The 20,071-nt window shown below is 41.9% G+C and overlaps 1 protein-coding gene across 2 annotated transcripts in view; it reads right to left on the bottom strand.

The window, feature by feature from the left end:
* DYNC2H1 (dynein cytoplasmic 2 heavy chain 1) overlaps window positions 1-13,815 on the bottom strand; it is a 181,813-nt gene extending 167,998 nt beyond the window's left edge. Inside the window, exons 1-12 of one of the 2 annotated variants that reach the window (XM_084783098.1) lie at window positions 13,507-13,806; window positions 12,375-12,545; window positions 11,865-12,000; window positions 9,730-9,848; window positions 8,295-8,439; window positions 6,859-7,091; window positions 6,063-6,197; window positions 5,836-5,949; window positions 5,631-5,742; window positions 4,315-4,439; window positions 2,806-2,981; window positions 1,271-1,466 (exon numbers count right to left, since the gene is read on the bottom strand). In XM_084783098.1, coding sequence (XP_084639224.1) covers window positions 1,271-1,466; window positions 2,806-2,981; window positions 4,315-4,439; window positions 5,631-5,742; window positions 5,836-5,949; window positions 6,063-6,197; window positions 6,859-7,091; window positions 8,295-8,439; window positions 9,730-9,848; window positions 11,865-12,000; window positions 12,375-12,545; window positions 13,507-13,701 — 1,857 coding nt within the window. In that variant the 5' untranslated portion in view covers window positions 13,702-13,806. Of the gene's footprint in view, window positions 1-1,270; window positions 1,467-2,805; window positions 2,982-4,314; window positions 4,440-5,630; window positions 5,743-5,835; window positions 5,950-6,062; window positions 6,198-6,858; window positions 7,092-8,294; window positions 8,440-9,729; window positions 9,849-11,864; window positions 12,001-12,374; window positions 12,546-13,506 lie in introns of both variants that reach the window. The other variant, XM_084783099.1, reaches the window with a different exon arrangement.
* Window positions 13,816-20,071: the final 6,256 nt, after the last annotated feature.

Consider the following 20,071-nt stretch of genomic DNA (forward strand, 5'->3'; position numbering starts at 1 on the left):
TGGCCTGGCACTATGGAACCATAGCAGCTATAGTTTGTACAAGAACAAGACAACACTCCAACACTGATGGACAGGAGCTCACAAGGCCTCACTGGCAAGTTGCTGGCAGATGAGGGCTGCTGTGGGTTGAGAGTCGCCTTTAGAGCTGTGGCCTCTGCTAAGTGGAGGGCCCCACACCCATGCACATATGAGCAGGACTGATAGAACTCAATGAGTTGGAAGGAATGAAGGCGGGAGGGGGGCGTTTGGGCGGATCCAGGGAGAGTGAGAGGACAATGGCATGGGTATGATCAAGATACATTGTACATATGTGTCAAACTGTCAAAGAATAAACAAAATTTATTTTTAAAAAAAAAGTTGGTCTGGAAGTGGTAGCACACACCTTTAACTCAAGAGATAGAAGCAAGCTAATACGAAGCCAGCCTGGTTGACATAGCCAGTCGGAGGCTGGCCAGGCCTACATAGTGAGACTCTGTCTCGAGTAAATATTAAAAAGTGGTGGAGCTAAGTGGAAGGTCTTTAGAGCAATGGCAATATATGCTCTCAAAAGGAAGTATGGCCCCCCACTCCTCTCCGTTTGCTTCCGCAATAGCCATAATAAATGGATTTAACCCACCCATGTTCCTACAATATGCTGCTCTGGTGTAGGCCTAAAAGCAAGGGAACAAATTGATCATGGGCTGAAACTTCCAAGCCTGTGAGTCAAAAGAGATTTTCTACTCCTAAGTTGACTCTCTGAAGCATCCAGACAACGTCAGAGCATGTCAGAGAAGCAGACAGAAGAGGCCAAGACTGTAGACTGAGCTGGGACCTGATGCAGAAGGTGAACAGCTAGGTAAACAGTGCTTGCTTTAAGCAGGGAAACAACAGTATGCTACAAACAAGTAAACCAACACCAATTAACCTGGGAACCCTCCATGGCTATCAGAAAGGTAGGTAGAGGACTTTCATTAGAAGTTCCTTTAAGACCTTTATAAGTAATAAGAAAAAGGAAAGAAAGAAGAGTGAAGAAGTTACAAAGGGAAGGAAAGAAGAAATATGTAATTTTTCCAACTGATTTTAGAATGAAAATTAATGATAGTATTGTCTTAAGTTTAAAAATTCCTACATAAAGCCAGATTTTAATTTGGTCATTTAGCAAACCCCAAATTCACAAGCTAATAATCTATTACAGTAGCATAAAAAATTAAAAGCAGAAACCAAATCCCTTAACATAGTCTAACTTAGCATAATAACCAAGAACAAAACGTCGTCCAAGGTGGCCCCATACTTGTTTAAGAATGATGGCTTGCTTGCAGAACTTCTGAGCAACATTTGCAACCTGCTGGATTTTGGCAGGAATGACAAAGCCCAGGGCAGAAAGCTGGCGGACTTCTCGCAGGAGGACCACCAGGCGGTCGGAATAATGCACCTTTAATTCCCCATCATTAGGGTCCAACTCCATTATTCGACTGTTAGCCTCAATACTAGAAGAATAAAGGAAGAGGGATCTGTTAAGCTTCATTTTTCTTACACATTGCCCAATGAAACTGATAACACATACACACGGGGGGGGGGGGGGGGGGGGGGGTCAGATGATGTTGACATGGGAAAGTCCAGGCTGGAGAAGCTTCAGTGGGCTCATGTGCAACAGACCTCAGACCTCTGAACCGCTCACTGCCTTACATAGCACGTTACCACTGCATAGCAAAGCAGACTGGGTTTCAAACCTAGCTAACCACGGCAATCTGTTCTGGACGGTGAAGGCTAGAACATCTCTCTTATCTCCAGTTCCAAGTAGGAAGGAAAGAGTTAAATGGCACAAAACTGTAGTAGTCTTTGTACCATAGGCTTCCTTTGTTCCTCCTCCCGAGCCAGAACCGAGTCAGGGACATGCATTTTCTATTCAATTTAAGAGCGCTGTTGGATCGACCATCCTTGTACTAGGAGGGGGAGGGGCAAAGAACTTCATGTTATGAACAGTTTCTTTTTAAAAGACATGGTGGTTGCACACACATGAATTTAAGACTAATCTTGGGCAACATAAGGAGACCTTATCTGTTGAAAAACAAGCAAGAGGGCTGAAGGCCCAGCTCAGATGTAAACTCATGTTCAAGGCCTGGGTCTGACTTCCAGCAGAAGGAGGCATGGGAAGAATCTAAAATAGAGATAATAATGGACTGTGGAAAACTGACTGCAAGTACCAGCTAATGCTGATTTGTGTTCTAGCGACACTCAATGAATTGCTACTAAAGCAAGGGTAACTAATAAAACATTGACTAAAATTCATTAAATACTTACCAAAGGCTTACTACTTGGGGTGTCATAGGAAAATATTTCTTTTTTAACCGGCTTTAAAATAATATAATTTGCAGTTTAAAGTGCTTATGCATACAATGTAATGTTAAAAAAAAAAGGAGGAAAAAAATCTATGATTCTCCATAACAAAGCATCTTCAGGGAAGCAGGACCTAATTCTCAGAACTTAAGCTGCAGTTCCAAGGACCAGACATGTGACTGGAGAGAGGGGTAAGCACTCGCCTCCAGTTGGATAGTCGGGTTCCAACCTCAGTGACTTCCAGTACACTCCGGCCAGGGAGATGGCCCTGCTCCCCTAGAGGACTCAAGCTCAGTTCCCACCAGCCAGTCAGGCCCCCAGTTTCCTCTAACTCTAGTGACCTGGCACCCTTCTTGCCTCTAAGGGCAATGGAGCACACATCTGACATTCACACATATGCACATGAGTCTTTAATAAAAAGTAAGTCTGTGGAGAGGAGCAGGATCTACACATGACTTTGTGTCTACAGGTCAGTGGACTGGCACTTACCACAAGCCTGACCTGCAATCAGACAGCCCTGATTGAACTTCCCTGGACCAGTCATCAAACTGCTCCTGTTCATAGAGCTTAAACTGGTCCAAGAGATCTTCAGCACTCCGATGGAAAGAGCGAAACCCTGACAGGTCGGACAAAAGTGCTTCTGCAATCTTGATAGTATCATCTACCTTTAAAAAAATCCAAAGATATGCATTAATGCTACCAAATTTTAGCTTTCAAAATAAGGGAGTCCTTTCTCTGACTTGAGACTCAAAAACTATTTTCCTAACATTTGTAAACAAAGGGAAGGGCTTTTTCATAGGGAACAAGGATGTCACCCTCCAGATGACTTCTGAATTAAAGAACCTCAGAAAAATAACACTCAAGAGAACAGCACAAACAAGGAATTATACAAAATATTAAGTGAAGGAGAGGCTAGCCACACAAGAGCTGCACTCCACTACTTTTCAGAGAAAACTCCAAGAAGCATCTGCATTGCTCCTAAACATATTTGCCATAATATTGCCCATTTGCTAAATACTTTCTTAGTAGCTCAAACAATAATTAGATAGATTCAAATGTCAGCAAAGACAGAAACGGTGTCTTCCTCCGTAATTGCCCATTCTAAGGAATGGTACTCTGGAGAGTGAGGCATAATAATCCAGAACATACATCAAAGGTACAAACTTGCAAAGTAGGTTTTGTAATGTCCCATGACCTTTTGCCCTTGATTACAGACCCCATTATCAATCCTTTAGAGTTTACTATACAAGTCAAATTCAAAGCCTATACAGAGTAACAGTAGGTCCAAAAAAGCTTTAGGTCAATTTTACTAACACTATCAAAGACAATGATGTACTTTCACTTCTCCTTTAACTTCTACACTAAAGTGATTTAGTGACATAAAAATACTTGCAGATAGACTTTCGAACCATCAGGACTTCTCAAGTTATGTCTTTAAATCTAATACCAAAGATAAAGTCCTCACTGATGCTTTCAAAGGTTCTGAGAGACACAACGTGACAACCATCTCTATATAAAAAATGAATAGTACCATAATCTTCTCCACACATTTGTTTTCAGGCTTCTTTACATTTCAATGAAGATTAGATGTTACAGCATGAAGGTAAACTGCTTCCTACTGGGTTGGGTATTTCAGCACATGGTCCCCAGCTGATGGCTTTGTTTTGGGAATCTGTAGTATCCCTGGGATATGGAGCCCAGTTGGCAAAGTACAGCCATGGGGTAGGGATAAAACTCCCAGCTTAGCCAGATTCTGCACCCAGCTCTCTGCTTTCTGATCTGCCAAGATGTCATGTCCTACGCTTCTGCCACCACATGGAGCCACAACAGGCAGACCACTCTTGATGACACTCTCTCCGCGCCCTACAGTGCTTCTCTGGCATCTGGCCACACAATGAGAAAACAGCATTTGCACAATAGCTTCAGAATCTCTATGATATACCTTAATGCAGTATGTTTTCAATATGCATTGTTCCTCAACTGTATTAAAACAAGTACCTTCAATTCCAACTGACGAACCCAAACAATATTATTGACAACTTCTGAAAGATTTCTGCCAGAAAGTGGTCCAGTTGCATCACCAGGAATTCCTCGGCACCGATTCTCAAAGTCCAATCGAAAATCTGTATCATGCAAGGCAAATAAATTACACAGAAGGACCGGAAGCTTCAACAGTTGAAGCTATGTTGGAAATGTTGAGGGCATTGCTCCTCACTTCATCACAAGAACCTTGAGGTGTATATGACAATTAGTGCTGTCAACAGGACACAATGTAGAATCGTCAGGAACACAGATTCAGAAGATTATCGTATGTTAACTGACATAGGGAGAAATATTTTGTAGGGGGCAGGGGATGCCGAACTGTGTAGGACAGAAAAGCAAGCTGAGCATGAGCACACATGCATCACTGTCTTCTTCAACGCTTGCTACCCTGATGTCCCCACTGTGATGGGCTATAACGTGAACTGTCCATTAAAATAATTCTTTCCTTCCTTAATTTGCTTTAGTCAGGGTATTTTATCACAGTATAAAGAAAAAGAAACCTACAAGAAGAACATTGAACCCCTACTCAGATCTACCCAATGGACAGGACATTCTCCACAGTTATGTGGAGAGTGGCGACTGACTCTGACACGAACTCTGGTGCCCCATATCTGACCACCTCCCCTTGGTGGGGAGGCCTGATGGCACTCAAAGAAAGAATAAGCAGGCCACCAAGATGAGACTTGATAGCCTATGACCATATAGTGGGGGAGGAGGTCCCCCTTGGGCTTAGACCCAGGGGAGGGGAATAGGGTGAAAGCGGGAGGGAGGGAAGAATGGGAGGATACAAGTGATGGGATAACAATTGAGTTGTAATCTGAATAAATTCATTTTTAAAAATTCATTTTAAAAAAGAAAGAAAAGAAACTAAGACAACGTACTATGTAAGATACAGAAAAAAACGATCTGCTAACAAAAACAAACTGAGGGGCTGGAGAGACGGCTTGGCAGTTAAAAGCACTGGCTGCTTTCGATTTCCAGCACGCACATAGCAGTTCATAACTGACTGTAACAGTTCTAGAGGATCTGACACCCTCTTCTGGCTTCCATGGTAACCAATAATTCACACAGTGCATAAATATACATGCAAGCAAGGCACGCACATAAAATAATTTTGAAAAAAGAAAAGGCAATCTATCATTTATATCATAAAGAAATCAACGTTTGTCATAAAGATGCCTTAGCGCAGTTTTTAACCCTGAACAACAGCATGAGAGAATTATCCACCATAAGCGTTTCTCAAGGAAGCAGCTAGCTCTGGTGAGCCTTACCTTTAACTGAATCCCCAAGTCTTGCCAGCAAAGCCTCTCTTTCTAACATCAGCTCTTTGCTTATAGTTGGACGCTTCACCAGTTCTTTGTATTTCAGAAAGGCCTGAAGAAGCTAATGTAAAATAAAGTGCATGTTTATCCCACCTCAAGTGCACACAGTGAAACAGCTTACAAAAACTTTACAGTGAGATCTTTTGATACTTACCTGCTGTGGACTATCTTGAATTTCTGAAATGTAATTCTTTAGTTTCCCTGCTATCTTCTGCTCAGCAGGTGCAATGATTTTCTCATACTGAGACACTGCAGCTTTCCATAAAGGCTAAACAAATTAATTATACTGTTAGACTGTAAAGTTAAAAAAAAAAAAAAAGAAACCCTTAAAACTCGAGAACACAAAAAGAAATTAAAGACATAAGCACATAGAGACTCCACCTCAGTATATGGGTTGTACTGAACGGGGTTCACGCCAGTAAACGGCTCAAACACTCGAGACAGGCATATGATTCTCTCCTCGCTGGCAGGCAAAAAGCACAAGAGCTTCTCATGAATCGTTCGGATAGCCAAAACCTGAAATGTAGTATGTTAAAACCTAAGATGTATTAAAGTAAAGTACTCTGTAAATTGGTCCAAAATCTAAAGAGTTAATACAAATATCTTTACAGTAGCTTCTGTAAGTGAACAAAACATGAAGTATCTCATTCTTTTATGTATGTTTGGAATATTCCATACCAAAAAAAAATTGTGTTTATCCTAAGAAAGGGGTGAAGTTATCTCTGCAATCTCACTTTGCCTTTCCTTTGACGCTAACTATGTAATTTTTTTATGAAAGCTCACAGCTGAGGTAAACAAGAAACGGTATGAAGTATGTCCACCGAGCACATCCTTCAAAGAGGGCCATCTTTGAAGCAAGGTCAGTAGCCAAGAGAAAGCTTGTGAATCCCACACAGGGAAAACTGCTTCATTTCTTACAACACAGAACAAAATGGAATTTTACAGCTGATGTGTGGACCACTCACATGTCTAAAGAGAAGAGAAAAGTAGGACTTAGTCCCCACTATGTGCCATGCCCTACACCAGAGCAGGAGATGTCTCCTATGACAGTAATTTCTGTCTTCACCCAAACCATCAATCACGTCTCTCACACATGGTCACCGGTTGTAAAATGCATTCACAGAACAGTGGAACCCACTTCACTTAAAGACAAAGAAGCAGAGAGTCAAACTGGTACCTCCTCCAGCCGTTTGCCCAGTCTGTCAAGAGTTTCTGGGAAATACTTTTCATTTTTCCATGGATGAGGGACAAAGCGCTGCCACACTTGACCTGTAAGGTGACTGCAGACTATCACCCACTGTTCACAAATTGAAATGCCAGCTTTAAGGTTTTCTTTCACAAGGTAATAAGGATCTTCCCACAGTTTCAAACTTCCCAGCTTCTTTTGAACAAACCTTCCAAATGAACCACCTAATAAAACATAAACCAAGATTGTATGGAGATATTTTTTACAGAATTATAAAATACATACTTAGGGAAAAATTAACATGTACATTAGCAACTGAAAATCCACAGAAGACTGCCACCCACCCTAAGACTGCCACTATGGGTAACTTATAAGTCTGCATGTGCACACAGACATGAGCTTGCATTCACCTTCAGTCACCATGCTGTACCAAAGGCTGCAGGGCTTACTACATGGAACAAGCAAATAGCAATTCCAAGTTGCTACCTGACTTGCCTCATAACAAAAGTGCTTAGCACACACCTTCCAGGAGCTTATCTCAGGTTCTAAGCGGAATAACGGAAAGAATCTTTTCTGAGTCAAATATGCAATATTGGGATATAAACCAGTTTGGTTTTAATAAATTTCAGTTCATTTGAAACCATGGGAAAGTGAACATATGAAGTGGGCTAGAGCAATGTCTTGGCAGTCAGGAATGCTCCATCAGAGGATCTCAGTTCAGAGCCCGACACCCACCCACATCAGGTGACTCATGAATGCCTACAGCTCCAGGCCAAAGAGATCAGAAACTCTCTTCTGGTCTCCACGGGTACTAAATATACACATAAATAAATCCTTAAAATATTTTAATTAAGCTGGGCGTGGTAGCGCACGCCTTTAATCCCAGCACTCCGGAGGCAGAGGCAGGCGGATCGCTGTGAGTTCGAGGCCAGCCTGGTCTACAAAGTGAGTCCAGGATGGCCAAGGCTACACAGAGAAACCCTGTCTCGAAAACAAGAAAAAAAATTTTAATTAATTAACATATGTATAAACAAAAAAACATAAATTTAGTTCTATTAATGATCAAAGTATTTTATATAGGAACTAAACCAACTATAAGCAAAAAATGTATATAGATAAATCTGTGTGATTTATTAAGAGTTACTTAAATAAGCCGGGTGTGGTGGCACACGCCTTTAATCCCAGCACTCGGGAGGCAGAGGCAGGAGGATCGCTGTGAGTTCAAGACCAGCCTGGTCTACAAAGAGGGTCCAGGACAGCCAAGGCTACACAGAGAAACCCTCTCTTGAAAAAAAAAAAAGTTACTTAAATACCAAGTATTGCGTTAATAAGCATTGTAAGTAAGAAATTCGGGGGAAGAGAAGACGGGAGGGGGGAAGAAGAGAACTGGGTTTGCAGTGTCCCCACAGTGTCCTTCCCTCCTGTACCTATGATGTCCAGCAGATGCAGCATGCGTGACTCAGGGTAATGAGCATGCTCCGTTTGTCTCCACACGTCATCTACAACATCCCGAGTCGTCTCCACCAAGTCAACAACTTCTAGCAAGGACAGGCTGTCCAAGTTATAAAACTCCTGAGACCAAAATGCATTCATGTTGAAACACAGTTACATCTGTGTGTTAAGTAACATACATAATGTTCCTAGACTTTCTCAATCTAATTCCCTCTCCCTTTTTTCCGACTAGTTGTACAAATACCCTCCATAAATATAAGTATCACAAAAGACTGAAAAAAACAATAGGAAAAAGACTATTCATTTATTTACACCTTTAGCTGAGTTCCTTTACATTGAGTTTATCTGTTTTCCTAGCATAGGTGGCTTTAGCACCATATACACACTGCGCACTATAATCCACACGTTCTTTATTCAGTCGTGTGTTGTGCTCTGTAATGTGGTGACCAGCAACAAGAGCAGCACGAATTCATTATTCTATGTTTCATCAGTGTCATCAAAACAAGCTTTACTATGCTTCAAACATGCCATAACATGATACTGCAGAGACTGGCGGGAGGGTTCAGTGGTAAAGGAACCTGTGACTCAAACCTAGTGACCTGAGTTTGATTCCTGGGACCCATGTAAAGGTAGAAGAAAAGAACTGACTCCACAAAGTTGTCCCCATGTGACCTCTACATGTGTGTGAAAGCACACTTGCCCACACATATACACACATCATCCTCCCACAGACACGCACACCACGTAAGACTTCAAATTTTAAATTACTTTGAAATGCTAGCTTAAATCATTCCATCAAAAGATATTATCTCCACATAAATAAATATCAGTATACTGGGTTTGTGTGATAAATGCATGTATTATGCATGTGTGTTTGTGTATGTGTTGACGTGAACACTTGTTTGTGGACATAAATGTGGAGACCAAAGGTCAACTGTGTGTCAATTCCTCTATCCCTCTCCACTATTTTCTCTTTTGAGACTGGGTCTTTCAAAGAGCTTAAAGCTCTCCACTTAGACTAGGTGGATGGCTAGCAAGCACCCCCAACCCTCCTGTCACAATACTAGTGCTGGGACTATAAATCCAGATGTGGATCCGAACGCTGGTCACAGGCCTGTACAACAAGCACTTCACCCAGGAGCCAGCAGCCATCCTGGACTTGTTTTTCTCCCAGTACTTTCAAAACACTGCATTTTTTTTTAAGGAAAATTATTTCCTACGATTAGAATTTAATGTTTTTATTTCTATTATTATTAAGCATATGGCTTAAGTAAATTCTAGGGTTTATAAATTATGTATCTTGCTTACAACTGTCAAATAGATTTTAAAAGAGAAAACTACACTGAAAATTGAATCCTAAGGACCATTTACAATAAGCTTAATATACAAAACTTTGTGTGGATCACATACCCGTGCAATTGTTTCAAATAATTCCTTAAAATAACTGGCTCTTTCTTTACTAATCTGTTTATTTCCACGATGAGCTTGTTCTATCCAAAACTGGAACTCATCACTTGGTGTGAGAATACCTAAAAGAAAAGTTAAGAGAAAACAATTCAGACACCAGAGGAAACAGAAGAACATTATTTGGTTCATCTGCTGGTTTAGGTTTGGTCCAGAAAAATGACCTTACAGCCCCTACCAACAGTTACTTCTTACTTAAGTCTGTTGGAAACACTAACTGCTCCTACTTGACAGCTCGGGTCCTGCTTGTGAGTGTGATGTTGGGTAGCTCCCACCTGCGTCTGTAAGCCATTCTTAACAAGACTGTCAGCGGCATCTTAAGTCTGTGAACTTGCTCCTACACAGTGACCCCTAAATCTGACCTCATACCACCCATGCCAGCAAACTCCATCAAATAAAAAGAATTACGGGTAATGTATGGTTTCAACTTAATTTGAAAGGATATGCAAAAGAGCTTTGTTTTTAAATATCTCAGTGACACCGATTGCAGTAGAACATGCCTGTAATCTCAGCACTCAGGGAGGAAGAGGCAGGTGGATCTCGGTCAGTTTGAAGCCCGCCTGGTCTACAAAGTGAGCCCAGGACAGCCAAAGGCTACACAGAAAAATCGTGCCTCAAAAAAACAATAAATAAATAAATAAATAAATACCCCACTCCGCTAGACCATTTCTGCGAGCTTAATCACATGCTGAGTACGACTGTGTGGGGTAAGTTTTAAAAAGCATCTGTTTGATCATTTGAGTCCAATTCCAATTGTGCTACAAATATTTTTAAATATTATTTGTATACTAAGCACTTCATTTTGCTAATAAGTAGAAACGTATCTATTCTCATAATAATACAATTATAAATAGTACCAATATGATGCATTATATAATAGGAGTTGGTGGCCCACTACCCTCACAGGTATAGAGCCAGCCACACCCTGTAGTGAGGCAGTCAAAGAGCTGAGACATCAGCCGCATGTGCTCCTAAGTGAAGTCAAAGCCACACTTTACACACTGGCTTCCTTTCTCATACTTCACCCACTTGTCCCCTTTCTTGACTTGTAAACAGCACCCCTTCTGTGGTCTGCTTGGTGCCACAGTTTTTCCATTTTTAAGCTCTAAATTGGTCTTAAAGCACGGTGCCAAAAAATACAACCACAAGACAGCTCTGGTGTCTTTACAGAGAACATATTGGTCAGGCAAGTCACATTCAAGGCATGTGTTATAGGATATAACTACTCTATTTTCAATTTCTAAAAACTACCCAGAGCTTCTCCAAACTCATAAAAATCTATTCATTTTCAGAAGCTTACATTCATAGAACATCCAAAAACCACAGAAAGAAAACTGGGAAGAACTAAGAGTTATTTGCTAATGTATTGATGGAATGATCAATGAACTTTATACTTTGAGTTTGCTACAGATGGTGTCCTAGTTAGGGTCACTATTGCTGTGATGAAATACCATGACCAAAGCAACTTGGGAATCAAAGGGCTTCTTTGGCTCATGTGTCCATATCCCTATACATCATAGAAGAAATCAGGAGAGGAACTGAAACACGGCAGAGGCAGACACAGAGGTCATGGAGGGGAGCTGCTTACTGGCCTACTCCCCATAGTTTGTTCAAGCTGCTTTTTTTTTTTTAGAACTCAGGACCACAACCCCAAGAGGAGCACCATCCACAACGGGCTGGGCCCTGCCCCATCAGTCACTAATTAAAATGACCTACAGGCTTGCCTACAGCCTGATCTTTTGGAGGCATTTTCTCAACCGAGGTTCCCTCCTCTCAGATGACTACAGCTTGTGTCAAATTGACATAAAAGTAGCCAACATTGGAGATGACTCAGTGGTAAAGGTACTTGCCACTAATCTTGGCAACCTGAGGTTGATCCCAGGATTCCAAAAGCTGGAAGGAGAGACTGACTCCCACAAGCTGTCCTTTGACCTCTACAAGTATGCTGTGGCACTCACACACATACTCAAGCACAAAAGTATTTACTATCACTCTCCCTCTTTCTCTCTAAGTAAAGTAGTAGTAGTAGTAGTAATAAAAAAGTTAGTCATGGAAATAAAACATTATATATTGTTATATACCTCTTGTATCATCTTCCTTAAGTTTCAGCTTGGGTAAATTAGTATCTGATCTTCGTAGAACTATACCCAATCCAGCTTCTAGTTCACTCAAAAGATTCTGAAGTTTAGGATCAAAATTTCTGCTCCATTCCTGGTCCTAATTAAAAACAGGCAAGAGCACCCATTGGTCAAAGCATTGCCAATCAAGCTTGTTAAAAAAAAAAAACACTGTCTACAAACTATGCCCACAAATCTCTACTTCATTGAAAGCCTGCTTTAACTTCCACTTCAACAGTTAAACATTTCTAAAAAATCATTTAGTACAACTATGTAAGTTGATGTGAACTGCACTTTGTAGCTTTATTCATTGTTCCTCAATAAAGTTTAAAGTAATATTAGAAGTTTGACACTATAAAATTTTTCAATAAATACACTAAAACACATTAAACAGTAAATGAAGTAATATGTATGTCTTCTTTCCTTACTGACCAAAACACCCACATAAAATAAAACCGCAAATACCGCACTCACCTTTAGCAACACGGGTGCAAACACCTGCCGTACTGCTTGGTAAAGGGAACTGATAGGTGATTCCAGCATTGATGAGACAAGAATGTTGTTATGGAGATTGTCTTCTGTAATTACTTCAGGTCGGAGCTTGAAAAACACTAGCACTTTATCTTTTGTGTCATCAAAATCAATCTAAAGTGATAAACAGATGATCTTAAGTTTTCATAAAATTTAGTATTGGAAAGAAATGTTGCACTAACATGTTAGTTATATCACTAGACATGTGTATTTAAAACTGCCCAAATGGACAAGTCTATCTCCTAAAACTATCTTTACCATAGCCAAAATTGTTTTTTGTAAAGACATCAACTTTTTATTAAATGATCACACAGCTACATTATTGGAAATGGTAGACAAGCTGGGTTTGCTGTACACACCTGTTACCTCAGCACTGGGAGGCTGGGGCAAAAGGATGACATGCTCAGTAACAACCTACACTAGGAAGCTAGGATGTCGCAAAATTAAATAAGTAAATCGATAACCAAAAAGGGAAATAAGCTGACTTACCAGGAATATACTAAATCAATGCTAACGATGTCAACAGTAATCAATTTATTAGCTAAAAAGTATACTGCTCAAAAAATTTCTCTTTCCTTTTTCCAGAAAGGCAATGAATTAAGGACTTATGACCCCTACTCTCCTTCTAGACGTCTTGTGTCACTTTTATCCTGTTACAATAATTTGTTGCTAGCAAACTGTCATATTTTATGAGGATAAAAATTATGTGAAACTCAAGGACTATTGTTTATCAAGTTTGAAAATACAACCATATGAGGTTATATAGCTTATTAAGTTTAATTTAGCTGTGTTCAAGGAAGGAGAGACTAAAGATGTCTTAAACAGAGGTACGCAGTCAAATCCTTTAAGGACCTTAGTTGAAGGCCAACATGGAAGGGCCAAAGGTGTATATTGCTCCTATTCCAATCTGCTGACAAGGGAACTCCACCACCGAGGCGGCGACAGCTTGGGCCCCAGGGCTGCTGGGCAAGGCTGAGGCTGTCTTTAGGCCTAGCCCGAGGACCTGGGTCTGAGGGAGGGAAGACCAGGCTGGACCTGGGTACGCAGGGCAGGTGATGCCCGGCGACCGCCTTACCGCATTGGAAAACGCCAGCCCAGCGTCGGACCGCTGCACCCGAAGCAGCATCTGGTTCCCGTCGTCCAAGAAGTTGTTCACCTCGGGGCAGTTGCTCAACGGAGGCTGGTCCCAGAGCTCCGGCCTCATCCCGAAGTAATTCTGGGTGGTCGTGAAAAGAAAGAGTTTACGGACGTCCCCGTGGCCTCCCGCCATGGCCGCGGAGCAGGAGAGGGACCCGGAGCGGCTCAGCCGCCTCACCACCACTCTCCCTGGTTGCCACGGCCGTCGCTATGGCGACCGCTCCCCGCCAGCGGCCCGCGCAGCGGAAGTAGGATGCCTGGCGCGCACGCAAGGCTGAGGATCCCAGCGCACATCGATTGGATGTGCTGAGAGCGCCTCCTATCCTTTATCCTTCCAGTCTTGCTTCTGATGCTGCTCCCTAGTGTTTCCGCGGCACGTGCAAACCACACTCAAGGGTCAGGGTCGACTCTGTGTAACGGGGAGGTAGCAGTTCACAACTAAGTTGCAGTGAGGCTGTAAAAGAGATTATTATTTTTTTATTTTATTATTTCATCGTTTTATTATTATTATCATCATCATCATCATTTTTAAAATCACCATTTATCCAGGCATGATGGTCCAGGACTGTAGCCAGAACATCTAGGCTACATAAGGGCACCCTGTCTCAAACAAACAAACAATTCAGTGGGACAGGAGAGGTGAATCAGCGATCAAGAACGCTTGTTGCTCTTTGCAGAATATTGGAATTCAGTTCTCAGCATACACATGGTGTCTAACAAGCGTTCCTAACCCCAGTTCCAGAGAAAAGGAGGTGTTCATACATACAAGCAGGCAAAACACTCATAGGTATAAAATAAATAAGTGTAAAATAAGTAAATTAAAGCAAGGCGGCAAACATCTTGTTAGAAAGTTTTGTATTCCTTTACTCTTTCAAACTCTATATGCTCCTTTCTGGATAGAGTAATTTCCCACTGTTGGTTTTGTCTTTGTTGTTGTTTTAACCTTAATAATTTTAGGAAAACCTTAACAGTCATTATGTCAGGATCAGGTGTTTCTAAGTTCTTGGTCTTTTAACCAGAGAAGTTAAAATATAGATCCCCAAATATTCACAAAAGCAGCAAAGTGAAAGATTGAAAACACTGTTAAGACTGACACTGGGCCACAACTCTGAGAACACTCATAAAACACTCATAGTTTAGGGCTTCCTTCAGTGGTGTTCAAAACGAGTTTGTTCACTAAGGTCCATGGTTTGGCTTATTTTCTATTTTGATTGGTATATTCAGTCATTCGGTTATTTCCCAAGGCATGTCCCTTCCCACATTGCACCTCATTCTAATCATATGCATGCCTATTTTCATAGGCACAGGCTTGTAAGTAATGCATTCGTCCAAAACATTAACTGAAGGACATAGTTTTGCCTTACTGCACATGTATCAAAATCAGTTCAGGCTACACAGGCCCTATAGTCTTTGTACCTAGATATGTTGGGATTCTATTTGACTAGAAATGGCTTGTTTGATTTTTAGAGGAGGAAGCAGAAACTTACCTTTATCCAGAGAGGAGCGTATGTGTAGACAGACGCAGGTGCAAGTCTGAGGTTGCTGGATGCATTGTTTAGATTGGGGTGTGTGCATGCACAGTACATACAGGTAAAGGAGCTGGGCTGTCAAGTTCAATATTGAGGAGAATAGGACATGAAGGTTTATAATGCAAACCAAGTAGAGTTCAGGAATGCTAAACTATTCCCTGTGTTTACCTGCCTCAATTACCCTATCACAGTAGGTTTTTGGTTTTGGTTTTGGTTTGGTTTGGGTTTGGGTTGTTATTTTGGGTTTTTGTTTTGTTTTCCCTACCTAAATTACCCTACCACAGCAATATTTTTTTTTTCAGGCAGGATTTCTCTGTGTAACCTTAGCCATCCTGGACTCCCTTTGTAGACCAGGCTGCCCTTGAACTCATGGAGATCCATCTGAGTGCTGGGACTAAAGGTGTGTGCCACCATGCTGTACTAACAGCAATATTTTTAATGATTTATTTTTATTACCTGTGCATGGGTGTTTTGCCTGCATGTATGACTGTGTGAGGGTGTCAGAACCCCTGGAATGGGAGTTACAGACAGTTGTGAGCCTGGGTCCTCTGGAAGAGCAGCCAGTGTTCTTAACTGCTGAGCCATCTCTTCAGCGCCTGAAAATTTCTAAACAGGCAAAATATACAATATGATGCATTTGTTTAACAATACTTACAGACAAAGAGAAAAATCACAGATGAGGACAGAGTCATTGTCTCTGAGGACAGAGTTATTGTAAGTAAACTACTAAACTGGTTGTTACTCCCAAGATCCATTAAAGACTCAATTCAATCAGTCTCTTGCAAAAATAGTTACTATGTGTCGAACCAGGAAGGAGAAACACAGTTCTTACAGTTTTGGTTTAGCCTTTCATCTGTCCTCACTGATTTAAGCTGCCATTCTAAGGTATGTTTTTAAAAAAAAGTTTGGGGTTTTTGTTGTTTTTGTTTTTATTTGTCTTACTTTTCACTCAATAACCACAACTTTCTCCTAAACTATGGTTATTTAGAATTAGAAAAAATCTGCTTAAATGCAAATGTTCATGAAGCATCCAAAAAATGTGAGATGGAGTTCTGGACACTGAATGGGCTGGGCACTGGCTTAAGGTCAATCCAAAAAGTACTCGATGTAACTGTAGCCAAGTACAATTTCTTGAAAGAAAAAGCAAAGTCATCAGGAAACTCTCTTTATCCTTAAGTACTAGCCCTGATTGAGTCAGTTTAGTGGAAAGGTGTGAAATGGGGAAATTTTGGTTGTATGGCATGTGGTAAATAAAATTCCAACACATGCAGGAACATAGTAAAAAAAAAAAAAAAAAGCAGGTAAGACCATGAGAATAGAATGCAGGAATTTCTGTAAGTTGTGAGTACCTTTGCTTTCTGTGTGGAAAGTTGGCATGTCAGGGAGCAGGAAGCCATATTAAGAGTTTTGCTTTTACACCTGCAGTGCAAATAGCAAGCAGAATAAGACAGGCACATGTTGCATTATTACTGTGTAGATGGCTCTGGCTTGAGAGGCTAGAGCTATAGAGCAGCTGGGAGAGCACTTACCTGCTTGGCAAAGCAAAAGCCTTGGGTTCGGTCTTCAGAACAACAAAGGTGGTCTGTACTTAGGAGATAGAGGCAGGAAGATCACACATTCAAGGCCAGCCTTGGCCACACAGTAAGTTCGAAGCCAGTCAGGGTACTAGGAAGCTTTGTCTCAATAGATAAAAAGCTCTCACTTGATAGATCTCTTGGAAATGTCTCCAGTCCCTTCAGGGAGGCACTGTTCTAGACAATCTCTGAAATTCCCACATGAAGTCTGTGAAAGTGACTACAGGAAAAAAGTGGTTTTTTGCCATACTTTTCTTTCATAAATATTGATCATTTGTATTAAATTTATGTTGGTTACAAGACATTGACCCACTTATTTATAAAACTAATTTTATGCAACTTAAACGAAAAATGCCAATTACTTTAACTGGACTTTGGAATATAGCTCATAAAACATATCTGAGGATTTCTGTGAAGTAGTTTGCAGAAACTGCCAACATTAGGATGAGTAAACTAAGAAGAAAACATCATGAACATGGCCTGGGACGGTGTGTTGGTTACTTTTCAATTGCTGTGATAAGTGGGAAAAACATGGCCCATGCAACTTATATAAGAAGGAGTTTATTTGGCTGATGACTCACATCATGAACTCCTAAAAAGCAGCAGAGAGACGATACTAGAAATGTCAGGAGCTTTTCAACTCTCAAAGCCCACCTGTAGTTGGACACACTTCCTCCAAAAAGGCCACACCTCCTGAGCCTCCCGAACAGTGCCACCAACTGGAGACCAAGTGGTCAAGCATCTGAGCCTATGGGGGACAGTCTTACTCAAACCCTCACAGACAGTGTCATCAAACATACTGAGGACTCAGAATAAAACCCACATGGAGGGCAGGAAGTGATGCCATTCACCTGTAAGCACGACCTTCATCGTGTGGCCTAGTCTCAGAAAATCAAGCCAAAACAGAGCCAGCAAAAGGAGGGCAAATATGCATCCCTAGATCTGAAGCAGACCTTTCTCCTGCTTCCCAGGCAGAACTCCCCAGGTTCTAGAGCTTTTTAGCTCACAGAGTGAAGCAACGCCTCTTTTAATCTGTAAGTTAGACCACTAATTCCTTTATTCTTGGTACCTCAAGCTCAGGCTGAAGTACACCATCAGCTTTCCTAGGATATGTGTCAGCTTGTACATGACACAACATGGGATGATTTGTCCTCTGTCATGTGAGACAATCCTCATCTTTAAGTCACATTTGCGTCTACATGCATCACGTTATCTGGAACCCTGACTGCTTATCAGCTTTCACAGCAGGGCAATAGCCACCTATTACTGTTCTTAGACGATGCTAATTACACATAAAAAGTGAGTGATTTACAAGCTATCCCTTAAAGTTAGAGAAGCAGACACTCACTCTGGGACATGGATTTTACATATATCATTCAGGAGAATCATGGTATCACCTGTGGTCTGAATGTTCATGTGATCTCAGTCTTATATTTCAATTTAAGCCTAAGTGTGATCACATCCAGAAAAAAAACTTTGAGAAGCAATTGGGCCCCAAGGACAGTGTTCAAGTCCTTAGAGAAAAGGCCCAAGGGAGTATATTTGCCCTTTCCCATCACATATGAAGTTGTGTGAGGAATGGGCCTTTCCTAGACAGCAGATCCACTGGCACTTTAATAATAGATTGCTCAGTCTCATAAACGTGAATAGCACATCTTGTTGTTTATAAATCACCTGATGGGCGTTTTGGGGGTTATATGCCCACGAGTGGTATAGCTGGGACTTGAGGACCCAACGGAGGATGCTTAAGTCTCACTCAGAAGGGGAAATAGAATAGACAGCTGAAGCAGCTGAAGAGAAGGAACAGGGGAGGGGAGGGAGCTCAGAGAGAAATGAGGGTGGAGATCAGACCTGGAGAGAGCGGGGTTGGGAGGACAGGGGCTTGGAGAGAAAAGAGAAACTAAAGGTGAGGACATCTCTGAGGCAAGCTGGAGACCTAGGACAGGGTAGGCTCCTGGGGAATATGGGGGACTCTAGCTGAGACTTCTATTAGCAGTGGTCATGGAGACTAAAGAGAGCACCCTCTAACTAGACAGGACTTCTAGTAAAGAGAGAGGAACACCCACCCACAAAAACTTCAACCCAAAATTTACCCTGTCTACAGGATGTTCAGGGATGAAGACAGGGCTGAGATTGAGGGGATGTCCAGTCAATGCCTGGCTCACCCTGAGACCCACCCCATGGGAGAAAGCCACCCTCTGACACTATTAATGATACTCTGCTATGCTTGTAGATGCGCTAGCATAACTGTTCTCTGAGAGGCTCCACCCAGCACACATTGACACAGATGCTGAGACTCACAGCCAAACATTGGGCAGAGCACAGGGAGTCTTGTGGAAGAGTAGGGGAAAAAGGATAGAAGGACTAAGAGGGGACAGGAGCTCCACAGGGTGACCAACAGAGCCAACTAACCAGGACCCAGGGGAGGGGGGGGCATGCAGAGACTGAATCAATAGGCAGCTCAGGATTCATGTGGTCCCCTAATAAGGAGAAAGGGAGCTGTATCTGACATTAACTCTATTGCCTACTTTTCCATCACTTCCTCCTGGTGTGGCTGCCTCATGACAGGGAAAGGATGCGCTGGGTCCTAATGTGACTTAATGTGCTGGGGTGGTTTGGGGAGGGCTCTGAGTAGGGGAGGGGGTACAGGGGAAGGGGGAGAAACACTCAGGCTAGAGGAGAGGAGGGAGGTAGCTACAATTGGCATGATTAGTTAATTAATTAATTAATTAATTAATTTTTAAAAAGTGTTTCTTGGGTGGCCTTGTCAAGAGCAGTCCTGCAGCCCTCTGGTGGTGCAGGTAAAGGAGAGGAGGTTCGACGACCAGTTTGTCTGCTACCCAGGTCCAGATCCAGGGTTCTGAATTGGCCCACCTCAAAATCGGTATCATCTTTGAAGGGGAAGGGGCCAGTCCTGCTGATTCAGGGCTGCAAGATCTCCATGACACAGGGCAGCAACAGGATGACCCAGAGGTATCCCGATGAGGATACAATATTGCTGATGTCACAGAAGACAGAGGTCTCAGGGCAGACTTGCAGTGAACATTTGCAAGTAAAGACACTGGGACCCATGGCGTGCATGATGTGAAACTCAAAAGGAATCAATAAAGTTTTTTCAAAAAACCTTCTTCTTAGCCTTATAATTGGGCTATGTAAAAATTCACCTTTTGTGTCTGTGAGGGAGTCTTACTGTGTAGTCCAGACTGGCCTTCAACCCACAACAGTCCTCCTCCTCCTCTTCCTCAGCTTGGGACTAGAGAAGTATGAAAACCATGCTCAGTGTTTGGTTGGTTGGTTGGTTAGTTTTTTGTTTGTTTTGTTTTCTTTTATATTTTTAAAAAATATGCCACATTGTTTTTGAGCTGGGTGTGGTGGCTTGCTACAATAAGCTCAGCACTTG

Source organism: Acomys minous (genome assembly GCF_964271855.1).
Source record: "Acomys minous genome assembly, chromosome: 5".
In the NCBI taxonomy this organism is placed as follows: domain Eukaryota; kingdom Metazoa; phylum Chordata; class Mammalia; order Rodentia; family Muridae; genus Acomys; species Acomys minous.